The 21,288-nt window shown below is 39.6% G+C and overlaps 1 protein-coding gene and 1 pseudogene across 2 annotated transcripts; both read right to left on the bottom strand.

Annotated features, from left to right (window-relative positions):
- Positions 1-573: 573 nt before the first annotated feature.
- hmgcra (3-hydroxy-3-methylglutaryl-CoA reductase a) lies at positions 574-10,267 on the bottom strand. 2 transcript variants are annotated; one of them, XM_017690981.2, is made up of 20 exons: positions 10,026-10,267; positions 8,401-8,599; positions 8,195-8,306; positions 7,805-7,892; positions 7,613-7,697; positions 7,392-7,497; positions 7,170-7,276; positions 6,943-7,062; positions 6,669-6,829; positions 6,141-6,385; positions 5,548-5,717; positions 4,834-5,028; positions 4,444-4,602; positions 4,128-4,285; positions 3,571-3,676; positions 3,296-3,466; positions 3,053-3,193; positions 2,624-2,782; positions 2,050-2,204; positions 1,556-1,610 (listed from the first exon to the last, which is right to left on the bottom strand). In XM_017690981.2, the coding sequence occupies exons 2-20, from the start codon at positions 8,563-8,565 to the stop codon at positions 1,556-1,558; spliced, it is 2,658 nt and encodes an 885-aa protein (XP_017546470.1). In that variant the 5' UTR covers positions 8,566-8,599; positions 10,026-10,267. The 2 variants fall into 2 exon arrangements, with proteins under 2 accessions (XP_037387252.1, XP_017546470.1); XM_037531355.1 differs by lacking the exon at positions 10,026-10,267 and having other exon boundaries at positions 574-1,610; positions 8,401-8,565.
- A 1,782-nt stretch (positions 10,268-12,049) lies between these two features.
- LOC119261867 lies at positions 12,050-18,789 on the bottom strand (annotated as a pseudogene).
- Positions 18,790-21,288: the final 2,499 nt, after the last annotated feature.

Consider the following 21,288-nt stretch of genomic DNA (forward strand, 5'->3'; position numbering starts at 1 on the left):
AATAACCTCTTTTAAAAATATGCTGTCTTTTTGGTAGTGAAGCTTTAGCCTTTTATATTCACCCGGCCTTGTTTAAGACCCCTTCTCAGAGGAACAACTCATACAGCTAACTGATATAATTTCATGTCTCATTTTCTGGAGCAGGTCATGTGAACTATAATTATAAAAAACATTCAGTATCTCCAAAATGGGAACTTTACAGGAGAAGCCAGAGATTTCATTCCAAGTAATATCCATTAGTCCATTCACCAGGTAATACACAATTTATAGAGCAGCTGATCTGCTCAAATGATATAGAAAAATAAAGATTGAGAAAAATAAAGATTTAGGTGACACGCATGCCCATTACTTGTTAGCTACATTAGCTTTATAGCTCCAGTGCAAAACTTAAAGAAGCCAACTTCAGACACCAAACATGTTATCAACTACATTTGATGTATAGGGGAAATTACATTTGATATTTTGGTGAATTATTCATTTAATGCTTCAGGACTCGATAAATAATTTAAATTTTACATTCAGAATTTGAGTAGAAAGTGCTGGCTGTAGGGATCAGAACACACCAAGCATAAGTAATTAATGAATCACACATGCCCTTTATTTTTATTACAAAAATATACAAAACCATTTCATATACAGTTTTGTACTAATTTCTTACCTTTGGAAAACATAGCCAGCTCTCTTTGTAATGGGACATTTGAAAAGAGACCTTGTGAACAAAGGTAGGCGCTGATTTCACAATTAGTTCCATATGTGCACAAAGCAAAACCATTAAGTGCTAAACGTTGAGGTGTGATAGAAACACAGAAGGTAGTGTATATTGTATATACACAGTGTGCATGTACTTGCACATACAAAAGCAAGCACAGCAACAACTGACTTGTGAATGACAGGTCATAAAGAGTATTATAGCACCTTTGTGAAACAGTTGCACCTTTGCAATCTTCCCTTCAAGAAATCTAGCACATATCATTTTATCAAATATATATATCCGTTTAGCTCCCATCTAATCAAACTAATGTACATTCATAGAAACATAATAAAAACACTGCAGAAGGCTGCATTTGGCAATTATACAGTAATTATCATTCTACCCCAAAAAATCTAGAGAATCATTGCTTTTCAGCTCCTCTATGTGGTGCTGTTGCTGTTCCATGTTTTCTAAATTGTCTCTGTTCAGTCTTTATTCCATCAAGCTGACATACTAACAAATATATGCCCCTATTTTTCAGAGTGAACTGTGAAAAAAATAAATTACTATGATGTGCGTGCATCCAACAAGCACTGAAGGCAATGAGCATTAGTTCTGAGATATGTAAGTAAAATGTCAGAACAGTGTACTACAACAGTAGTAACTTCAGCAGTCTTTTGAGATGACTCAGGATCGGCACTCTGCAAATGACAATGAAAGCTGTATCCTGCTGGAATGGGAACCAGTTCTGTAGTCCATCTTCAGTAAAGTCCTCTTCAGCAAATGTAATGCAATATTCCTGGAGTCTCCTTCCTTTTCAGTTGTCTCCCACATTTTAGCCTCCCACCAGCATCTGATTGGGTTTCATGAAGCTTGTTTTGTGCGGGTTCCTGGTGTTTCCTGCAAATTTAATTTTGACCTAAAAAGAAAGATTTACGCTTTATCGGATAGGATCATTTTCAAAATGAAAGTTCCTTAAAGCCTAATAATAAAACTGTGCAATCCAAGTAAGGTTCAGACAATTTAACCTCCATACACCAGGCATGTCAAACTAGGTTCTTTCCAGGACACGAAGGCTCCAAGAAGATTAGCGTTTTCCCTTGTCTAACACTCTGAATTTAGTTCACGAAGGCCTAATAGCTGAGGAGTTACTTCAGGTGTGCTTTAGTCTAGAACTGGAGTCTGACATGTGACTTAAACCTTAGGGACCTTTATTTAGGCCTTCACTTTAGATCCCTTACAGCCATTATTATATAACTTACATAACTGTGTTATAGCAGTTACTGAATAATAACTGAATAATACACCTAGGGTTCACAAGGTTTAGCTCATACTTTTAGAAATTCATATCTACTCACCTATTGTGCGTCATGTGGCTTTTCACCAGATGTCCGGCAGCGAGGGCAGCCATGAGTGACAGCTCCCCTGCCAGCACTGTGGCACACACTACCCTGGCAAGCTGCCGGGCGTTCTCACCTGGGTGCGCCTCACTGGCGCCCTGCACGCCTAACATCTGAGAGGAGCATGTGAGAAACACATCAGTTTTTATGACTACACAAATAACCTTCTTCCAATTTTTTGTGTTTATCACTCAGGTTTCAAGTTTATTTGTCATTTGCACAACATGTCAGGACATTTATGCACTGAAATGCTTATGGTGAGGCTCAGATAATCACTCTACAGAAAGTAAATAAGTAAAATATAAAAAAACAAACTGAAATATATTAAATATACACAAAATATAGAGAAAATTTACAAAGTGGCTTAAGTGACTCTGTGTTATTGTTCTTTAAAGTGACTTAGTGTTAAGGTGTTATTGTCATAGCAGAGATGATTTAATTCAAGTACTTCGCTAATAACATGTAAGACGTGATACTTTTAGCAGAGCCTTAGAGCTTGAGGTATGATACAGGTTAGTAAAGCCATAAATACCTGAAGACAGGCTTGCTGAGGTGCAAGATTGGTGCCCCCTCCCACTGTGCCCAGCTCTATAGAGGGCATGGTACAGCTAATGTAAAGATCCTCTCCTGTGGGGCCTGATGCTTCCATCAAAGTGATGCAATTAGAGCTGCCCACTGTCTGAGCGGGATCCTGTCACAACAACATCTGTAATTACTTTTAAAGTTCTTTTTTTTTGTTATAGCACTTATATATCATTGTCATGTGAAAACATGGTATCAAATGATATTTTTCATTATATTTCAAAAGGCCAATTGAAGTTTAAAGCACATGAGCATTTCATAGCACCGATAAAAATCATCCAAAATGTTTTTTGGTTAAATACGAAATTATCTTACAACAGTGACAACATATACTGTTCTTCAAACTGTTGTGCATATGTTTGGCACCAACATTTCATACCTGTCCGCACGCGATGTAAATGGCAGCCACTAAGTTTGCAGCATGAGCGTTGTAACCCCCAATACTTCCCGCCATGGCGGAGCCTACCAGGTTCTTATTGATGTTCACATCCACCAAAGCTTCTGTGCTTGTCTTCAAGATCTATCGAAGCAATTTAGGATCATTATCAAGCTGACCTCATAAGCCCACTTTGTAGTTCTCAATATTAGTAATCAGTATCAAACACAGCCTGAAGAATTATACCTCTTTGACTACTTTGGCAGGTATGGTGGCCTCACAGACCACAGACTTGCCCCTACCCTCAATCCAGTTAATGGCAGCAGGTTTTTTGTCAGTGCAATAGTTCCCACTGACTGCCAGGACCTGCAGCTCTGGGAATTCTTCTTTTAGCCTTGCCAGAGCCTGTTCTGTGCCCTGAGGACAGAAATGGTGGCTAACATTTAATAAAAAGTAATTGTGCACCACTTGATATCTTATGGTGGCAAATCAGCAAACACAAAGATATTATATTTTCTTACCTTTGAGATCATGTTCATTCCCATGGCATCTCCAGTTCTGGACTGGAAGCGGATATATAGATTGCGTGAAGCAAGGCCAACCAGGAGCTTCTCCAAACGAGCAAACCTGAGGGAAAAAAGTCAAAACAAACTGAAAATGTTTTAAAAAGTAGACAGTAACACAGTTAGATCCATAATATTTTAGCACCCTAATAAGGAACCATATTTCAAAACCTCTCGACATTGTGGAGCAAAGAGTGCATGTACAGTGTAGACACTTTACTAGAGCGTGTGAGTTATAAGGGCAAGCAACTGTCTTATGGGAAATTTGGATAAAAATGTATATAAAACATATCTTACAACATCTTAAAGAAATCAAATCAGTAAAGAAATAACGTTGGACGATAGTATGTTGCACTGTGCCAAACCCTAATACTACAAACAGCAAACAGATACAGGCTACCCATTATATTGTGTTGTGAGGTTAATTAAACTTCTAAAACCACTTTAGGCCTTAAGACTATCAACTGAAAAATATGGCTAAGTTTTATACTGTTAAAAGAAACAGTTTTGCATACCTGCTGGTGTGGTCAAAGGCCTCTTTAATGCACTTAAATCCCTCAGGACTCTCCAGCCAGGCCTTGACCTCAGCAGCCTGGCAGGCAGAGGGCAGTCGAACCACAGGGCCACGGGTCATACCATCAGCCAAAACCCTGCTGCTGGCTCCACCACCCAGCTTTCAAAGAAACATCCAGAGCATAACCAGTCAAAGACATACACAGGGCTTTTTCATGCATTTCAGCATTGTAGTCAACGGCATGTAATACTACAAATTCTCCTTGTCTGAGAATTAGTCAAGCCTGTTTTTAAAAGGAAATCAATAATGTAGCTTACAGCTATAGCTCTGCAGCCTCGGTTGGTGCTGGCCACCAGACAGCCCTCGGTTGTAGCCATGGGGACCTGGAATTGCTTTCCATCCAACAGCAGAGGCCCTGCGACACCCACTGGAACCGGCATGTAACCAATGACGTTCTCACAGCAAGTTCCCATCACCTAAAAAAAAACAGGAATCAAACAAACACAACAGTCATCTAAAATGGCTTCCTGCACTGAGAAAAATGTTAAATTTCCTCAATTCAAATATGGTCAAATATATTACATTAAATTTAGCTGATTTTTATTCATTTTATTTTATTCATCTGGAAATGATGATGCTTTGTCAGTGTAGCCAATCTAATATGTCTGGCACACTGAGAAATCCTGAAAGCTTTTTTTCGGCCTTACCTGTGAGTAGTCATAGTCTTTATAAGGAAGGCAGGTGAGTGCAGAAGGATTAGGGAGTTTTTGGCACAACATCTTTCTGCGGATCATCACCCCTCTTTCTGGGCTCTCCATCATGGCCTCCAACTTGTAGCCAGGAATGTGCTTTGCATTCACTAATATAATAACCTCAGCATCACTCAGGTATCGAGCACCCATCTGTGGAATCACAATTTAGCATTTCACATATACTATATTCATGTACAAAGTGTTTGAAATATATTGTTTCCAAATAGTTATGGCAATACTAGCCTTTGCAGTAGAGATGTCACAGAAGGCTGTGATATGCACATGATCAAATTGCAATGTCTTTTAAATATATAGCAAAATCTCTAACAGTATATTAAAACAGTATTCTTACAGTAGCTCAAACACTCACTTTCACAGCCCTTACACAACCCATTTAAGTCAGGGGAATCAACTCTTGTAGGCTGATGGTGTCACAAGAGATTTCTAATCTGTTCTCACGTCATACACTAATTGGTTAACAGTAAGTGAATAAGTAAAGTTGGCAAGCTCATTAGAGATTACAGGGGTCATAATCAAGGTAAAAGTAACCACTAACATCACTAACACTGAGCATTCTAATTTAACTTAACTTCAAAAAAGACCAAAATTGAAATCAAAAGACACAAAACTGTTGAGGCAGCTCATGGACTGTTTTAATTCTTTGCCCACCTCAAGATTTTTCAGGATGGTGAGACACTCATCCACTGGCCGAGGCTTTGAGGGGATGTTGGGTTGAGGCTGCTCCACTGCGGCACTGTCCAGGCTTTCCTCTTCTCCCACCACAAATGTGCTTTTAGGGGCTGGTTCTGTGATGGTGGGCAGGGGCTTTATCACTAAATCTACCAGAAGGATAAGGAAAATGTTTTATAGCCCCTAATACACATTTCTAGGAAGCAGAATGTCTGTTGTGAAAAGAGCTACTCAAATAAAATGTATTAAATTGCCCTATTCATGCTCCACCCACTAATATACTCTTTTATAGCTTTGCCGAATGCTGACAAAAATCCCAATAAACCTAATAGGACATTGTAGCACAGTTTGTTTAGAGTCACTAAACTGAGGTATTTTTGCTATAGTTCCTCATTAGCTTGAATGTGATGTTTGTAAAGCTTCTGTAAAGCAGTTGCTAAGAAAAAATGCATTTGTGGGCAAAGCACAGATAAATCAATTGAATTTATTCCAAAAAACAGTTCTGATTAACCAAATAGCCAAGTTGCTAAAGAAATCTGTGGATGTGGTGAGATGAATACAATTGGCTGTACCTCTTTCTTCTTTGGTGATGACTGGAGGGAGAGTTGGGGGCTTCTCGGCCTTGCTGGGGCGGAGAGCAATCTCCTTCCTGCAGCATTGTTCTGGAGACCACTTCTGTGTGAGCATGGAGCTAGGGTTGGGGACTTTAAGTGACAATGTTGACTCCATCTCCACCTGCTCAAAGAAGATGTACTTTACAGCCAGGAAGAGGGCAAGACCCAGAGTGATGACCTGCTCGATGTCCATACTGATCATTCTATGGAGATAAGAAAACAATTATTATTAGCAATATATTGCAAAAGAAACAATATGTAACATACTGAAGAATCTGCAGGTTGCACGTTTCAGGCTCCTTAAAGTAAATATGTCTTTGTTTGCGTGACACTGTACATGACACAGTGTCGTGATACAGTGTTTAATCTGTACTTTCAACATAATTCCTCAGCTTGAGTGAAAAGTAATACATATCAAACTGCACCACACTTTTATCGTCATAAGGGTGATGTCTATGGTCTAAAATCCTGTCTTGAGATTCTCACCTAGACAGGTAGAATTGCCATAGTGGCATATCTGGATCAATCCTTTTTGGGGTATGGTAACTCAGGCTTATTCCAACTTGGGGCACGTCAAGGGTTCCATTTGGAGATGCAGGGTCAGCGATCCATCGGCTATGAGCATGGACCATTACCAAGCCCAGAGACTGCAGGAGAAAGAGAAAGAAGAGACCGGTAAATACATGTGTTTTATATAAAAATGTCACCATTAAAATAGCAAGGCACTGTTTGGTGGCACTGTTTTCAGGTGTCTTTGTACCATGATCATCTTGACTCTCTGGGTCACTGGGTTGGGCTTGTTGTCCTCCTCTTCCTCCAGCACACGAGCAAAGTGGCTCAGTTGCCAGATAGGATGTCCTTCTCGACTCTCCCTGGACAACTGTGAAATATGGAGAAATATTACACACAATATAATGCTGTTTTAGATCCCCACTTCTTTTTACTCATGCAAACAATACAGATGTCCAAGCGCAGAATTTCACTTACTTCAAGCACCAGTGAGACACAGGCCGGGAAGAAAGTCATGAAAACAAAGTAGTTGGCCAGTACAGACATGCATCCAAAGCAGCACATGATCTCAAGCTGGCGAACACCTGTGATTCATCAGGAATGGCAGGTCAATTAAGATTTTTACTATTTCTGTTTATAATGTGTAAAGTTGTTGTATTCACATTGTCTGGTTGCAGTATGATGTAAAAGAATAAACACCTGACATGGTGCCTACGCCAATTACTAGGCACTCCACCAGGGCATCCAGGGTGAACGTAGGACCAAGTACAGCCATTCCTCTGGCGATGTTTTCTCTCACCTCATCCTGAAGCATGAAAATTACAGTTAATGCACCAAAATCAAAAACAATCGGAAAATTGGAAAAACAGGAAATCGCTGTCAAATAATGAAAAAGAAGTGAAAACTAGTGTGCCAAGTACCTGGGAGTTTGAACTTAGAGCAAATTTGGCCAGAGCACAGGCTTTCGAGAGATCAATCAGCAGCAGGAAGAAAGGCAATGCCTCACTAGAGAACAAATATAAAGAATATGTTACTGTATAAAATCAATAAGCTTTAAAACATAAAACTGTGAAACATTAACATCACATTGTAGAAACACAGCTTTCAATTACTTTAAACCTGTGAGCTCCTTATCCAGGAAATGAATCACAACAGTGCTGAAGACAAAACTGGAGAAGATTGTAAAAAGTCCGGCAATACCTAGAAAGATAAAAAAAAATACTAAAAATGTACTTTTATAGAGGCCGCAAGTTATGGTGTATTCAATATGTTAAATTCAGAAAATAAAAATTAATTGTGTGTTAAAATATGTAGAAGTGTGTTCTCTGTAGAGGATTTTATTTTCAGTTAGAAAATCAATAAAACCTGTAACTTGACAGGCTGCCCAAACTTTTGCACACAACTTAAGCTATTAAATAAAAAGAAAATTCAGGTGGTGTTCAATGCATTTGGAGCAAATTCTTATATAAATATATAGGATTATATATAACACAAAGTCTTACCCAATATATATTTTGATCCGAGCTGTCGAAGATTTTGGAACTGGAAGTAAATGTAGATGATGGCTATGCATCGTGTGATGGTCAGAATGATGATGTCACTGCTGAGGACTTGCTGTACAACAATAAGAAGGGAGATGTTTATTACAGACAACTTTACAATATACAGTTAATGATCTATCTAGCATTTCAACTGTAATATAGCGCACCTCTTCAAATTTGGGGCAGTCAAAGTTCCAGCCACAAATCTGGTCATTGCCGGTGAACATGTTCATAGACATCATGCAGATGGTGAGGGTCACTGTTGCCACAATCACCTCCCAGGGGTGGGAGGCCACAAATAGGCCATGGATACGAAAAAGTCTGGTCAGCATTCTGGTCTCTCCAATGTATCGCTACAACATGCAACTGTGAATGGAAGGGAACAAGAAAGAGAAGAAGGGATGGGAGGAGTGAGAGAAAGACATATCAGACAGGACAGGAACAATCCAATTCTCTGAACACTTGAACTTGAGTCTTGCATACTCACACAGGTGTTATGCAACAAGCTTAAAACAATAAAGTAAATGAAAAAAGTCTGCTTGGATAAATTCAAATTTCTCTGGATTTTTATGTTGTTCTTGAACCCATAGTATATATTCTAGATATATTCAAATGCCACATACATTATAGCAAGCAAAGGGAGCCACATGATATAGATGTTTCTTTATAACACAGCAAAAGCCAGTGCTATCTGCTTATTAAAGGTCCCATATCATGGAAAACCCAATTATGTAACATAGTGTAACTAACCAGTTATTTTTGTGATACCACAAAATCTGCCATTTACCTATATTCACCTATGAAGACAAGTAAGCCCACCCATTCTGCTGAAGTTATAAGGAATGTTTCAGCCTGAAAGCCTAGTGCTTTCAGAATGAGGCAAAATACAGGAACAGAGAACACGAGTTCATTTGTGTATGTTTAAGAGATAAAGAGATATGTATTATTATTATTATTGTTATTATTGTTAGCAACAGCCATCATTTTTTTATTATGTGTTTTTTTCTACATAAAACCACACAAATATCATAAGCTGATCTTAAGAGGAGAAATTCATTACAAGAAAAATATTTTATTTTATTATATTTTTCTTGAGTTTATGGTACACTGTAGTAGCCTAGAGTGTGTCATGAGTTAAAGTTCATAGTGGTAGCATTTAATGTAAGTAATAAGACACACGTTATAATTACACTATTATTCACGCTTTATTGAGATCGTGTTAAGGCAAGTATCAACGCTAAAGCTACATTCTCTATGAATGCACGGCTGGTCAGTGTTCTAGGTGATGCTTATGTATTTTAAGCAGATCTGCTGCTGATGTAGAACTACATCACCAACGAGCATCATTAGCACAGCTGAGTCATTTGGACCACCTCTTCACTCCAACGCAAACGGGTGGAAAGTGGACAAACCTACCTAGACTGCTGGACAGGGTCCAGACCTTCAAATAACGTCATATATAATCACCAACTTACTAACGTTTTCACGCTGTCCAATTTAGTGATGGACAAGCCTATGCCTTATGCAAGGACCAGTGACTTGGCTCTTCAGAGTTAATGGTTTGTAAGGTGTACGTATTTATACAGAACAATTGAATAAAAACAGATTCTTATGATTAGTCGGTGTCGTTTGTCGGAGCTGTGCTCTCACACCTAAATCACACCAGGCCTCGTCATTCATTAAAATGGGTCCGTCAAACAGGACGGCGATGATATAAATGACATAAATGTCATCTTAAAAATAAAAAGGGAAGAAGATCGGATCGAGCTTTAGTCGTTAACTAGCTACTTACCCGTGTCAGAATAGGTCAGAGAATTAGACCGCAGAAAGCTCAGTTAATGAATCCTCACATACAGGCTGCACCGTCAGCTCGGCCCTGGGATTATTCCACAGCGAGGAATTAAAAGCGCTCTAAATGCTGAACGCACTTTTCACAATTACCCAGTGTTGTTTTAAAAGAATAGCAGCGGCGTTAAAGACTGTGTTAATCCATAGTCGGGGTCTGAGTGAGCACTGAGCACTGAAACCAATCGCCTACCGGCATCCCCCTCTAATTCGTATGGAGCGGTGGCATGGCACTGCGTCACTGCAGAGCGTAGCCAATCACAACGGCACATCGCGTATGCGGAGGCACAAGCCACGCCCATCTCCAAGGAGACGCTGGAGGAGGCGTCTCCCGGCCAAGGACGCGTGATCTCCCCATAATTTGAATGATATGCGTGGACTGTACTGGTCCAAAGATTTACTTGCAAAAATAAAACACACTTTATCTTTACATGTAGGGTTTGCTCACTAAACATATTATTATTATTATTATTATTATTATTATTATTATTATTATTATTATTGATGCTTTTTTTCTGGACATATTCTGGACAACTTCAAACATCTGAAAGAGTGCACACGGTGTTCAGAACATTGTCCAGATGAGTACAGGATCTTCTCTTGGACAGCACTTACATGTGCTTAGTAGCCCAAAACTGACTAGAACTTATTTAGATAAGATAAGATAAGATACGGCTTTATTGTCATTCGCATCACATATGGTACATGAGGTGGAACGAAATAGTGTACTCAATGTCCCAGTTAACTCCCAAAAGTAACAATAAACAGTAACTAATAAGGTGCAAATATAAATAAGTGGGCATGAGGTGCCATTTTAAACAATCACTGCAAAAATTTACTGCAAAATTTACAGGAAATTACTCGCAATTTTAGTTGCCATTGATGTATTGTAAATTTACAGTATGAAACTGTAAATTATTTTACTGTAATTTTACAGATCTATAAATACCTGTAATAACTGTAAAAATACAGTATGATCCTGTATATATGCAGTGCAATAAAACTATTTTACTGTAAAATTACAGTAAGTTACTAGCTATTTTCATTGTTTCATTTTAGGTATTGTAAATTTACAGCATGGTACAGTAAATTATTTTGCTGTCATTTTACAGAACTAAAAATCCTAGTAACAACGGCAAAGAAGAAAGTATAATCCAGTATATCTACCTACAATAAAATTAACCATGTTTTAAAGCGAAATAATACAGCAAATATTAAATTACAGTAATAACTTTAATATCTCTCTAATGTTAAATGACAGTAAAAAATTGTCTATAGTAAAACTCTTTGTAAATGTATTGTCTGAAAACCTATAGCCAATATTATATTACTTGTAAAAGTCAGTTCAGTTTTTAAGGTAAATGGTTACAAGTGACTTACAGATGGTGTGAAACTGTGTTACTTATTAACTGAATTAACTTCATATTTCACATGAAATCACACCGCTTAGTATTAAATACATTTTTTATCTTTATCATCCCACTAATAGTGACATATCCTTGTCATACATTACTACTAACCCATAAATGACAATTACTTGACACAAAATTTTGATTTCTTCACAGCACATTTACAAGTACAAAAAATAAATTTGCATGGCAGACATACCCACTGCAAAACAAAAATAGTCAATTTCCTAAAAGAAAAGTATGAAGCCTTTTTTCAGCTTTTTTAACAGCAAGTACTTCTAACACTTTCAAATCTAGTGCTGAAACTGTTCAGTGTCTTGGAGTATCAAGAAAAATTTAAAGAAAGGCCAACTTAGAGTGACAATATTTAAATGTAATGGCTGAAAAGATGCTGTACTTTTTTGCTATATATTCTAAAAAAACAGCAAAACATTACTTTCCTTAGCAAAGTGCAGACAGAAGCAACTGTTCAAAACACAAAGACAACACTTAGCTATGTGTCTTTAAACTTAAAAAAAAACTATGTACTGACCAGATCTGTTGCAAATAGCACAAAGTTTTCCTAAAGAGAAAGCCTCTCAAAATCCATCAGTTTCCTGAGCAGAGTGCAGGCATGTGGATTCATTCCATATTGTTTCTTTTCCCGCTTCCAACAACTTTTGTTTTTGTTCCTGTTCCTGGGTTAATACCCATGAGTCCTCTGTAAAATAAACCAATTGACAGTATCTCAGGCAATATAATATAAAACAGTGGGTTTTGAAAAAGTGGCAGTTTAGTATTTCTGATTCTATATTTAGTTATACAATTTAGTTTTAGAGAGTCTTTTGTTTAGGGATGATGAGCTCCAACTAATGTTGACTGATTAACTGGGAAGCTTATCATCTCAGGTATAAGGCCATGTTTGCGTGCCCTGATACTCAAGTCTGATTTTTTGCTGTGACCTGATCTGTCTGTTTTAATGTTTCACATTTGTGTAAGTGAACCATATCTGTCTCTAGTGTGAACAAACCTGAACCCTAAAATGACCCATTTGTCCAAATCATAATCAACTTGTGAATTTTAGCTCCAGAACATAGCCATAGGCACAGTGAGATGGGAGGACATATGACCGTGTTTGGATGGTCCCTTATGCCATTTTGTGTTCAAATTTTGAACATTTCAGTTCAGTAAAACTGCCCAAGAGTCTTCAGCCCTGACTTTGTGTCTAGTGTGGTCACATCTGCTTCCTCCTCCCAGCTTATGGTGAAGCCTTTCCACGATGCTGCACCAAAAACCTTTTAAACAGCTTTTTCTTACCTTTGAATGAATTCCAAAGTGGATGCTGCTCCCTCCTGATACTCAAGGTTGAAGGTGTAATATGTCGCAAACAAACCAGAAAGGCCTTCAATAAATGTGTCTGAATATGACCCCTGGACGATCTTGCCTTCAACTGACAGCATCCACCTCTCGGGGTTCATTTTGTCACCTGCAAAAAAAATTAAAACAGATTTTTGGCATGTTAGAGAATGACACTACAGTTATCGCTGCACTTTTAAAAGAGTGGGAGAAATACAAATATACAGACAAACTGAGAGAAAGGAAGACAGACACAAACAAACTTTATGACTGTGTGTCAATTACAAGACAACCACCTAATGAGATAGGACTAACATTTGTAAACCTACCTATCCTTTTGCAGTCAGACTGTATTCTACAAGGTAAACAGATTTGAAATAGAAAATAAACTGGTTAGCACTGTTTATAACACTGTCTATTTTAGCCTCACCCATTTGCACTGAAGTTATAATGAGCATTTCTGTATGGACTGCTTTGATACAAAGCCAATTTGAACAGAGCTTATTTAAATATCATGTCTTAAAGGCAGAGTAATAAAATAGCCTGTTTAGTTCTAAGGGATAAAGAGAAGTAGCAAAATAAAACATTATTTACATACAAATGTTTTTAAGAGGACCTCAGGGAAACATATAGACAGAAAATGTAGGATATGGGGTCTATAATTACCTTGGATAATCAGCCTGGGTGAATCTGGTAATGCAACTGTTCATTGAACATCTGCTGCAGGGCTGCCACCTATAACTGAAAACCGCAACAAATTAAAATTTAAAATTAGTTAAACAGCAACTGACAGTTAATGTGCCAGGTTGGGACAAATTGTACTACTACTTACATCAGCTTCAAGAAGAAGAGATTCAGATTTCTCCTTAAAGTGGGCCATTAGGAGCAGCAAAACGCATGGAACCAGAGAACATTTTTGTCCAGACTTGGAAAAAATGGCACAAACCTCATTGTTTGTTGGCTTTTCTTCAAAGTATCATAGAATCTTCTTTCCTTTCACCTCAAAGCCCTCCATAATTCTTGGGAGCAAAGGGATATCTGTAAGCAGTTGAAAGTGGATGGAGAGTCCCTTTAGACAGAACAGGTACGGCCATGAGTTCTTCAAACTGGACAAGGACGAGGGTGGAACAGCATTAATGTCACTGACGGTAATAAGAGATAAGATACAATTTTATTATCCCACTGGGGGAAATTTGCATTGTTACAGCAGAATATACAGCAAGTAGTTAAAGAGCAGTAAGTAGACAAAGATGTGCATCATACAAAATACAAAATATAAGATACTATAGAAATAAATAAATAAACAAGGCATCTGTTAACGTTTTTCCTCTAAGGTTTCATCATTTTCTTCAAAAGGAGGCTCCTCTGGCTGCCAGCAGACACAACTATATTGATCAGCTGGTGTTCTTGGGCATTAGTTTACTACTCCACCTGATGACCGAAGATATTCTTTCCTGTGACAAGCCAGCGTATTGCTTCGATTCGAGTTTTTAGCAGAGCCAACAAAGAACCATGCCCGCTACCTACAATCATACTGTCATGCAAAACATCACTAAAGCTCTCTGGGTACTACTTAACAATATTCTGTGCCACAATCTGGCACCGTGCTCTTGTTGGATTGAGTTCATATCTTCGCATTGCATCCATGACCATCCTTATCAGCTGCCTTCGATCACCAGATGATGGTCTTTTTCTTATTTGCTATGGCCAACTTTACTTCTCAAGGCACATTAAAACTTTCAGCCGAAGTACAAGATGCCAAAGGGACAGTAGGAGAAGGAGGAGATGTGGTACATGGAGAATGTAGTGGGGAACTTGAGAAGCTCTGATATCATGGGCTGGGGGTTGAGGCCACTTGCATGTTCTAAGACAGAGAAAAATAAAATGAAACTTTGCTACCTACACGTGTAATTATGGTGTTGTTTTGGAAATTTGATAAGTTGTTATATAGCAAAAATCCTAGTATAACATTTTAAAAATACAACCAAAACTATGAGTGCAATCATTTTTATTCTAAGCTTCACATACTGTGTTACAATACATCCACTTACCAGCACTAATTAGAAACATGTGCAAGAATATTCTTGATATTGTCAGAAAAGCATTTTGTGACAATTTATCATTCTAATCATCATACTGTCCATCCCTACATGTACATACATAAAAAGTGTCCATTTTTTTTCTCTATTTGAATTGCAATTCAAATATCTTCACATTTCCAAGCATTTAAAAGCTTGCTGCACTGGATTGGTTTGAGGTGTTCCAGCAGGTCTTCTTCCTTCACAAACTGAAGATCTGCCTGGGTCTCCACACCAACAGCAACAAGTCCATCTACCAATTTCTTAGGTGTCTCCTCTGAAAGTCCGGGCAATGTGGAGCAGAACACTTGTTTCAGCTCTTCTAAATTGGCCGTGGCTTTATAAAGACAGAATGGGATGGTGTAATGCAACTACTGACAAGCCATAGAGTATGTACTCTTGAAGAGGGTTATAATCCAAAAGCTCCTCTTGATGTGCACACACAACACCTGGGTCCTGTATAGCATCTGTTATGCATGACACACCAATATCTGTCAACGGTAAATGGAGATGTTTTTCAGACACAAAATAAACCTTGGAATTTTGGTGAACAAGAATTAATTTAATTTTACCAATCTGCAGACCCTCATCATTGTTGCCTGGAAATACAACCATACCTTTTTTGTACTTGGTTCCTTTCAGAGAGATCTCAGTTGCTGCTAAAGTATTTCCTGACTGAGTATCTAAAAAAGCTACTGATTTTCTGATTGTTTCATTATAATCATCAGCACAGAACTCAGAGCCATTGTCAAATTGCACACACAGCTGAAATACGTTTCCAGCACTTAAATACGCCTGAAAATGCTGGTGTCTCTCAGCAAGGGTTGCACACAAGTTCTTGAAGTTGTGTAATTTCCTTGCACATTGCTTGAAATATGTATGCTTATTCTCAAACCGCAGGGTCCAGAGATGAATTAGAGGACCAAATTGCACAAATAATGATTTTTTGGCTTGAGAGAGTCACAGGGAAATGTCACACTTCTAAAATGAATGTACTCATCAATAAACACTTTAAGGTATGCAACCTGATCTGCAGATATCATTGGTGCATAAATTAGCTCTACAATTTGTCTGAGTAGCAAAACAAGTTGCCATGCTTGTCCTTCCATCCATCCATCCATCATCTTCCGCTTCTCCGGGGTTCGGGTCGCGGGGGCAGCATCCTGAGCAATGAGGCCCAGACCTCCCTTTCCCCAGCCACTTCCACTAGCTTCCCTCCCTCCATCCCCTGACTGCGCCTAGAAATTCTATCCATAAAAATTATGAATAGAATCGGTGACAAAGGGCAGCCCTGACGGAGTCCAACTCTCACTGGGAACAAGTCTGACTTACTGCCGGCCATGCGAAACAAACTCCTGCTTTGTTTGTACAGGGCCTGAATGGTTCGTAGCAAAGAGCCATGTACCCCGTACTCCCGAAGCACCTCCCACAGAATACCCCAGGGAACACAGTCGAATGCCTTCTCCAAATCCACAAAGCACATGTGGACTGGTTGGGCAAACTCCCATGAACCCTCCAGAATCCTGGAGAGGGTAAAGAGTTGGTCCAGTGTTCCACGACCAGGGCGGAACCCGCAATGCTCCTCCTGAATCCGAGGTTCGACTATGAGCCGGACTCTCTTCTCCAGTACCCCTGCATAGACCTTGCCAGGGAGGCTGAGGAGTGTGATTCCCCTATATTTGGAACACACCCTCCGGCCCCCCTTTTTAAAAAGAGGCACCACCACCCCACTCTGCCAATCCAGTGGCACCACCCCTGATGTCCACGCAATGTTGAAAAGGCGTGTCAGCAAAGACAGCCCCACAACATCCAGAGCCTTGAGGAACTCGGGATGGATCTCATCCACCCCTGCAGCCCTGCCGCCAAGGAGCTTTTTAACTACCTTAGCGACTTCGGCCTCAGTAATGGACAAGCCTATTCCCGTGTCCCCAGACTCTGCCTCCTCACTGGAGAACGTGTTGGTGGGATTGAGAAGGTCCTCAAAGTATTCCTTCCACCGCCCAATGACGTCTTCAGTCGAAGTCAGCAGCACACCATCTCCACTGTATACAGTGCTAGTGGCACACTGCTTTCCCCTTCTGAGTCGCCTGACGGTTTGCCAGAATCTTTTCGGAGCCGACTTAAAGTCACTTTCCAAGGCCTCACTGAACTCTTCCCACACCCGGGTTTTTGCCTTGGCAACGGCTGAAGCCGCAGATCGCTTGGCCTGTCGATACCTGCCAGCTGCCTCTGGTGTCCTACAGGCCAACCATGTCCGGTAGGACTCCTTCTTCAGCTTGACGGCATCTCTCACCTGGGGTGTCCACCACCGGGTTCGAGGATTACCGCCCCGACAGGAACCAACTACCTTGTGACACAGCTACAGTCAGCCGCTTCAACAATGGAGGAGCGGAACATGGCCCATTCTGAGTCAATGTCCCCCACCTCCCCCGATATCTGGTCAAAGTTCTGACGGAGGTGTGAGTTGAAGATCAATCTGACAGGTTCTTCTGCCAGATGTTCCCAGCAAACCCTCACTATACGTTTGGGTTTGCCTGGTCTGACCGTCATCTTCCCCCACCACCTGATCCAACTCACCACCAGGTGGTGATCAGTTGACAGCTCAGCTCCTCTCTTTACCCGAGTGTCCAATACACATGGCTGCAAGTCCGCTGACACGACTACAAAGTCAATCATTGAACTGCGGCCTAGGGTGTCCTGGTGCCATGTGCACTTATGGACATCCTTGTGTTCAAACATGGTGTTCGTTATGGACAAACTGGTTTGCACAGAAGTCCAAAAACTGAACACCACTTGGGTTCAGATCAGAGAGGCCATTCCTCCCAATCACACCCCTCCAGGTCTTACTGTCGTTGCCCACGTGAGCGTTGAAGTCCCCCAGTACGACAATCGAGTCTCCAGGAGGAGCACTTTCAAGCACCCCTCCCAAGGACTCTATGAAGGCTGGGTATTCTGAACTGCTGTTCGGTACATAAGCACAGACAACAGTCAGGACCCGTTCCCCAACCCGAAGGCGTAGGGAAGCTACCCTCTTGTCCACCGGGGAAAACCCCAACATACAGGCACCGAGTCGAGGGGCTATGAGAAAGCCCACACCTGCCCGCCGCCTCTCACCATAGGCAACTCCAGAAAAGAAAAAAGTCCAGCCCCTCTCAAGGAGATTGGACCCAGAGCCCAAGCTGTGTGTTGAGGTGAGCCCGACTATATCTAGCCGGTATCTCTCAACCAACTCACCAACTCAGGCTCCTTCCCCGCCAGTGAGGTAACGTTCCAAGTTCCAAAAGCCAGTTTCAGCAACCGTGGATCAGAACGCCAAGGCCCATGCCTTCGGACACTGCCCGATCCACAATGCACCACACCCCTACTACTGCCCCTCTCATCGGTGGTGGGTCGTCCTGCTTGTCCTGTTGGGTCTATAATCCTGTCACCTACAATAACAGGCAGCAGTCTTAAGTGACACCAGTTCTGAATGGCCTGACCACTAAGTTTCTCACTCCCAGAATAAATCTCAGCTGGTTTATTGGCAGCATCAGTTCATGAATAAGCAAATTGTTTGACACAGCGATTTAGCTCTACAAAAGTAAAACATTTCTCTTGTTTTACCAAATTATTAATGTACAACTGAAGGCAGGGAGGTAAGCCAGGCTGGTATACATGGAAGTATTTCAACTTATTGAAAGGGGAGTCAAATTAGATCCCACACACAACATCACTGCCACTATCTGTGAGTTCCTGAACACTGTTCTGGTAAGATGCTCTTCTTCTTTTAATGCCTGTCTCTAGAGGTCTGGACTGGAATGTGCCCCTATCTTTATTGCAGTACCTGGAGGCTCCGGCTGAAGCTCTCCACAAAACCTCCAATAGTGTGAGATCCCAGGTTATCACCCATAATCGCAAGCAAGGCAGCTTCTTAGTATTTTGCCATTGTTTAGAACAATGCCATCATCTTCAAGACCTCTGAGGTCTTCAGTCAGTGATCTGAAAACTTGGTCTTGCCCAAAGTACTTAAAATGTTGCTCATTATACAGAAGAACAAGTTGCATGTGGTCTATATTTGACCTCTTATGAGGCAAAATATTAGCTAAAGTAAGATACATTGCAAGCAATTTTTGTTTTTTCTTTGCTGAGCCCAATGAATTGACCATTTCAAATGAATCATGATAAATAGTTAAGCCCAGAGCTGATGGGTCAGTCTGAAATAAAACATTTTCAGAAAAGTTCTTGCCATCCTTTATGTCCTGGAACATGCCAGTTTTTGTTGTTAAAAATGCATTTGTTCATACTGTTCCCTCACTGACTTCTATTCAAACAGAGTTGCAATTGTTTGTTTTATAGGGACATACTGAGCATAACATTCCTTCCCTCACTCACTGTTCCCTAGGTAAAGGGGCACAGGATCAACCAAAAAACTTCACAACTAATAGCTTCCCTTAAATCCTCTGATCTTTCATTTTCAGATATCAATACATAATCATGCTGACCAGAGCCAGTGACTTCACTGTCTAAAACAGAATCAGTAAGACTGCTGACAGAACGGTTTTTGTGATTTCGAGACATGTAACACAAATATTGATTTCACCCTAGATTTCTGACAATGCATTAAAATGCACTTGTTCATACTGTTCCCTCACTGACCTGTACCCAAACAGAGTTGCAATCATTTGTTTTATAGGGACATACTGAACAAAACATTCCTTCCTGACTTTCCTAGGTAAAGGGGCACAGGTTCAACATAATGGAAATCAGACTTGAAAGCTGTCTTTCAATATCGATATGATTGACCAATGTCATGAATATTCTGAAATTGAATGAATACAAAGTGACAACATTAACAGATGACTTAATAAGACATCAAGGCATTGAAAAGGAGGCTGAAGTATATAACATGTACTGTTGTAGCTAGTCAGCTCCCATGAATCTTAGCAAAATACAACAATATGTAATTTCAGAAAACAAGATGTTATTGTAAATATTTGCTGTAAAAATTACAGCAATTGTTTACAGTGCACTGAGATGATAATGATAATAATAGTATCATTATCATTATTATTGTTATTATTATTATTAATAATAATATTTAAAAAAATAATTACAAAGCACTTTGGACGGTTGACGTACACTAAACACTTTTTCCAGATAAAGTAGGTTACTACTTTACTTTATTTACTTTAGGCTCCTATTAACAACTGTATTTCTTGAAATAGATTTACATGATTTCTGCCATTTCAAACAGATATACTTATATACTTATATACTTATATAAACTATATTTATATGAAATGTAGTAAAATGCCTGGCACTCGGCCTGTTAAATTTTGTGGATGCTTTTCAGCATTTTGACTGATGATGTTTCTGAAATCTCCAACTCTTAAAATACATTTAAAAATCACAAGAGTTTTACCCCCTTTTTTACTATTTGGCTCAAGAGAAATGTAGCATTTTACCTTTCCTTTAAAATCTATTTAAAAACCCTAATGATGCGGGTTTATTCAGGTTACAGTACATTATTACTGAGTAGAATTCAATAAAGTACTATATTTATTGATTTAATACATTCGTAAAAGTTTGCATGTATGAATGTCACCGTTACAAGATGTGTTATCAGTTTCTGCGCATCAGCTCTGCGCATCTCACTGAGCCGTTTGGCGGGCGAAAACGGTTTGGGGCTAGCTGAGGTAAACTGGTCTTAAAGGAGAAGCGATAAACGTTGTTAACTACTCAATAAAGCATACCTAACTCGTTAGATAAATTCGAGATTAATGAATATGGAGTCGGGTACTGCTGTAGACCAAGAGGAGGCGATTTTAACTGACCCAGAGAGTGAAGAAGTTGACGAAAAATTTTACATGAAGAGGTAACGCTAGCTAGGCTAATGTTAGCTAACCAGTATTTAACACAACTAGGCAGCGTTAGCTAACTAGCTACAGAGTGCTGCTTTTTGTTTCGTTAGAAGCTAACAAACTAGCATGTAACTTAATGTAATAGTACTAATGTGTAGTATAATGTGTAGTATAAATCAGCCATGCTGCTAGCTAGCTAACTACAGTGTGCTAGTTTTTATTTTGGTAGCTAACCTAGTAGCTAGCTGGCAGCAGTTGTATACTAGCAATAGTTTTATACTAGCAATACATGCATTAACTACTACAATATTAATCGTTCATTAGCTAGTTAATGCACCATTAAACTAAAAGAAATGTACATTAGCTGCTGTTGCTAGCTATGTGGACAGTATGTGGACAGTTTCTCAGACATTGGGTCTAGTCTTAGACTAGTGTAGGCTATTTTAGGCCAGTTTATTCTAGGTCTAGGAAACTGGCTCATAATGACTAGCTATATATCATGTAAGTTGTCTTAATAATCTAAACAGATTGTTGATGGTGGGCACCAT

This window comes from Pygocentrus nattereri, chromosome 20 (assembly GCF_015220715.1).
Source record: "Pygocentrus nattereri isolate fPygNat1 chromosome 20, fPygNat1.pri, whole genome shotgun sequence".
Lineage (NCBI taxonomy): Eukaryota > Metazoa > Chordata > Actinopteri > Characiformes > Serrasalmidae > Pygocentrus > Pygocentrus nattereri.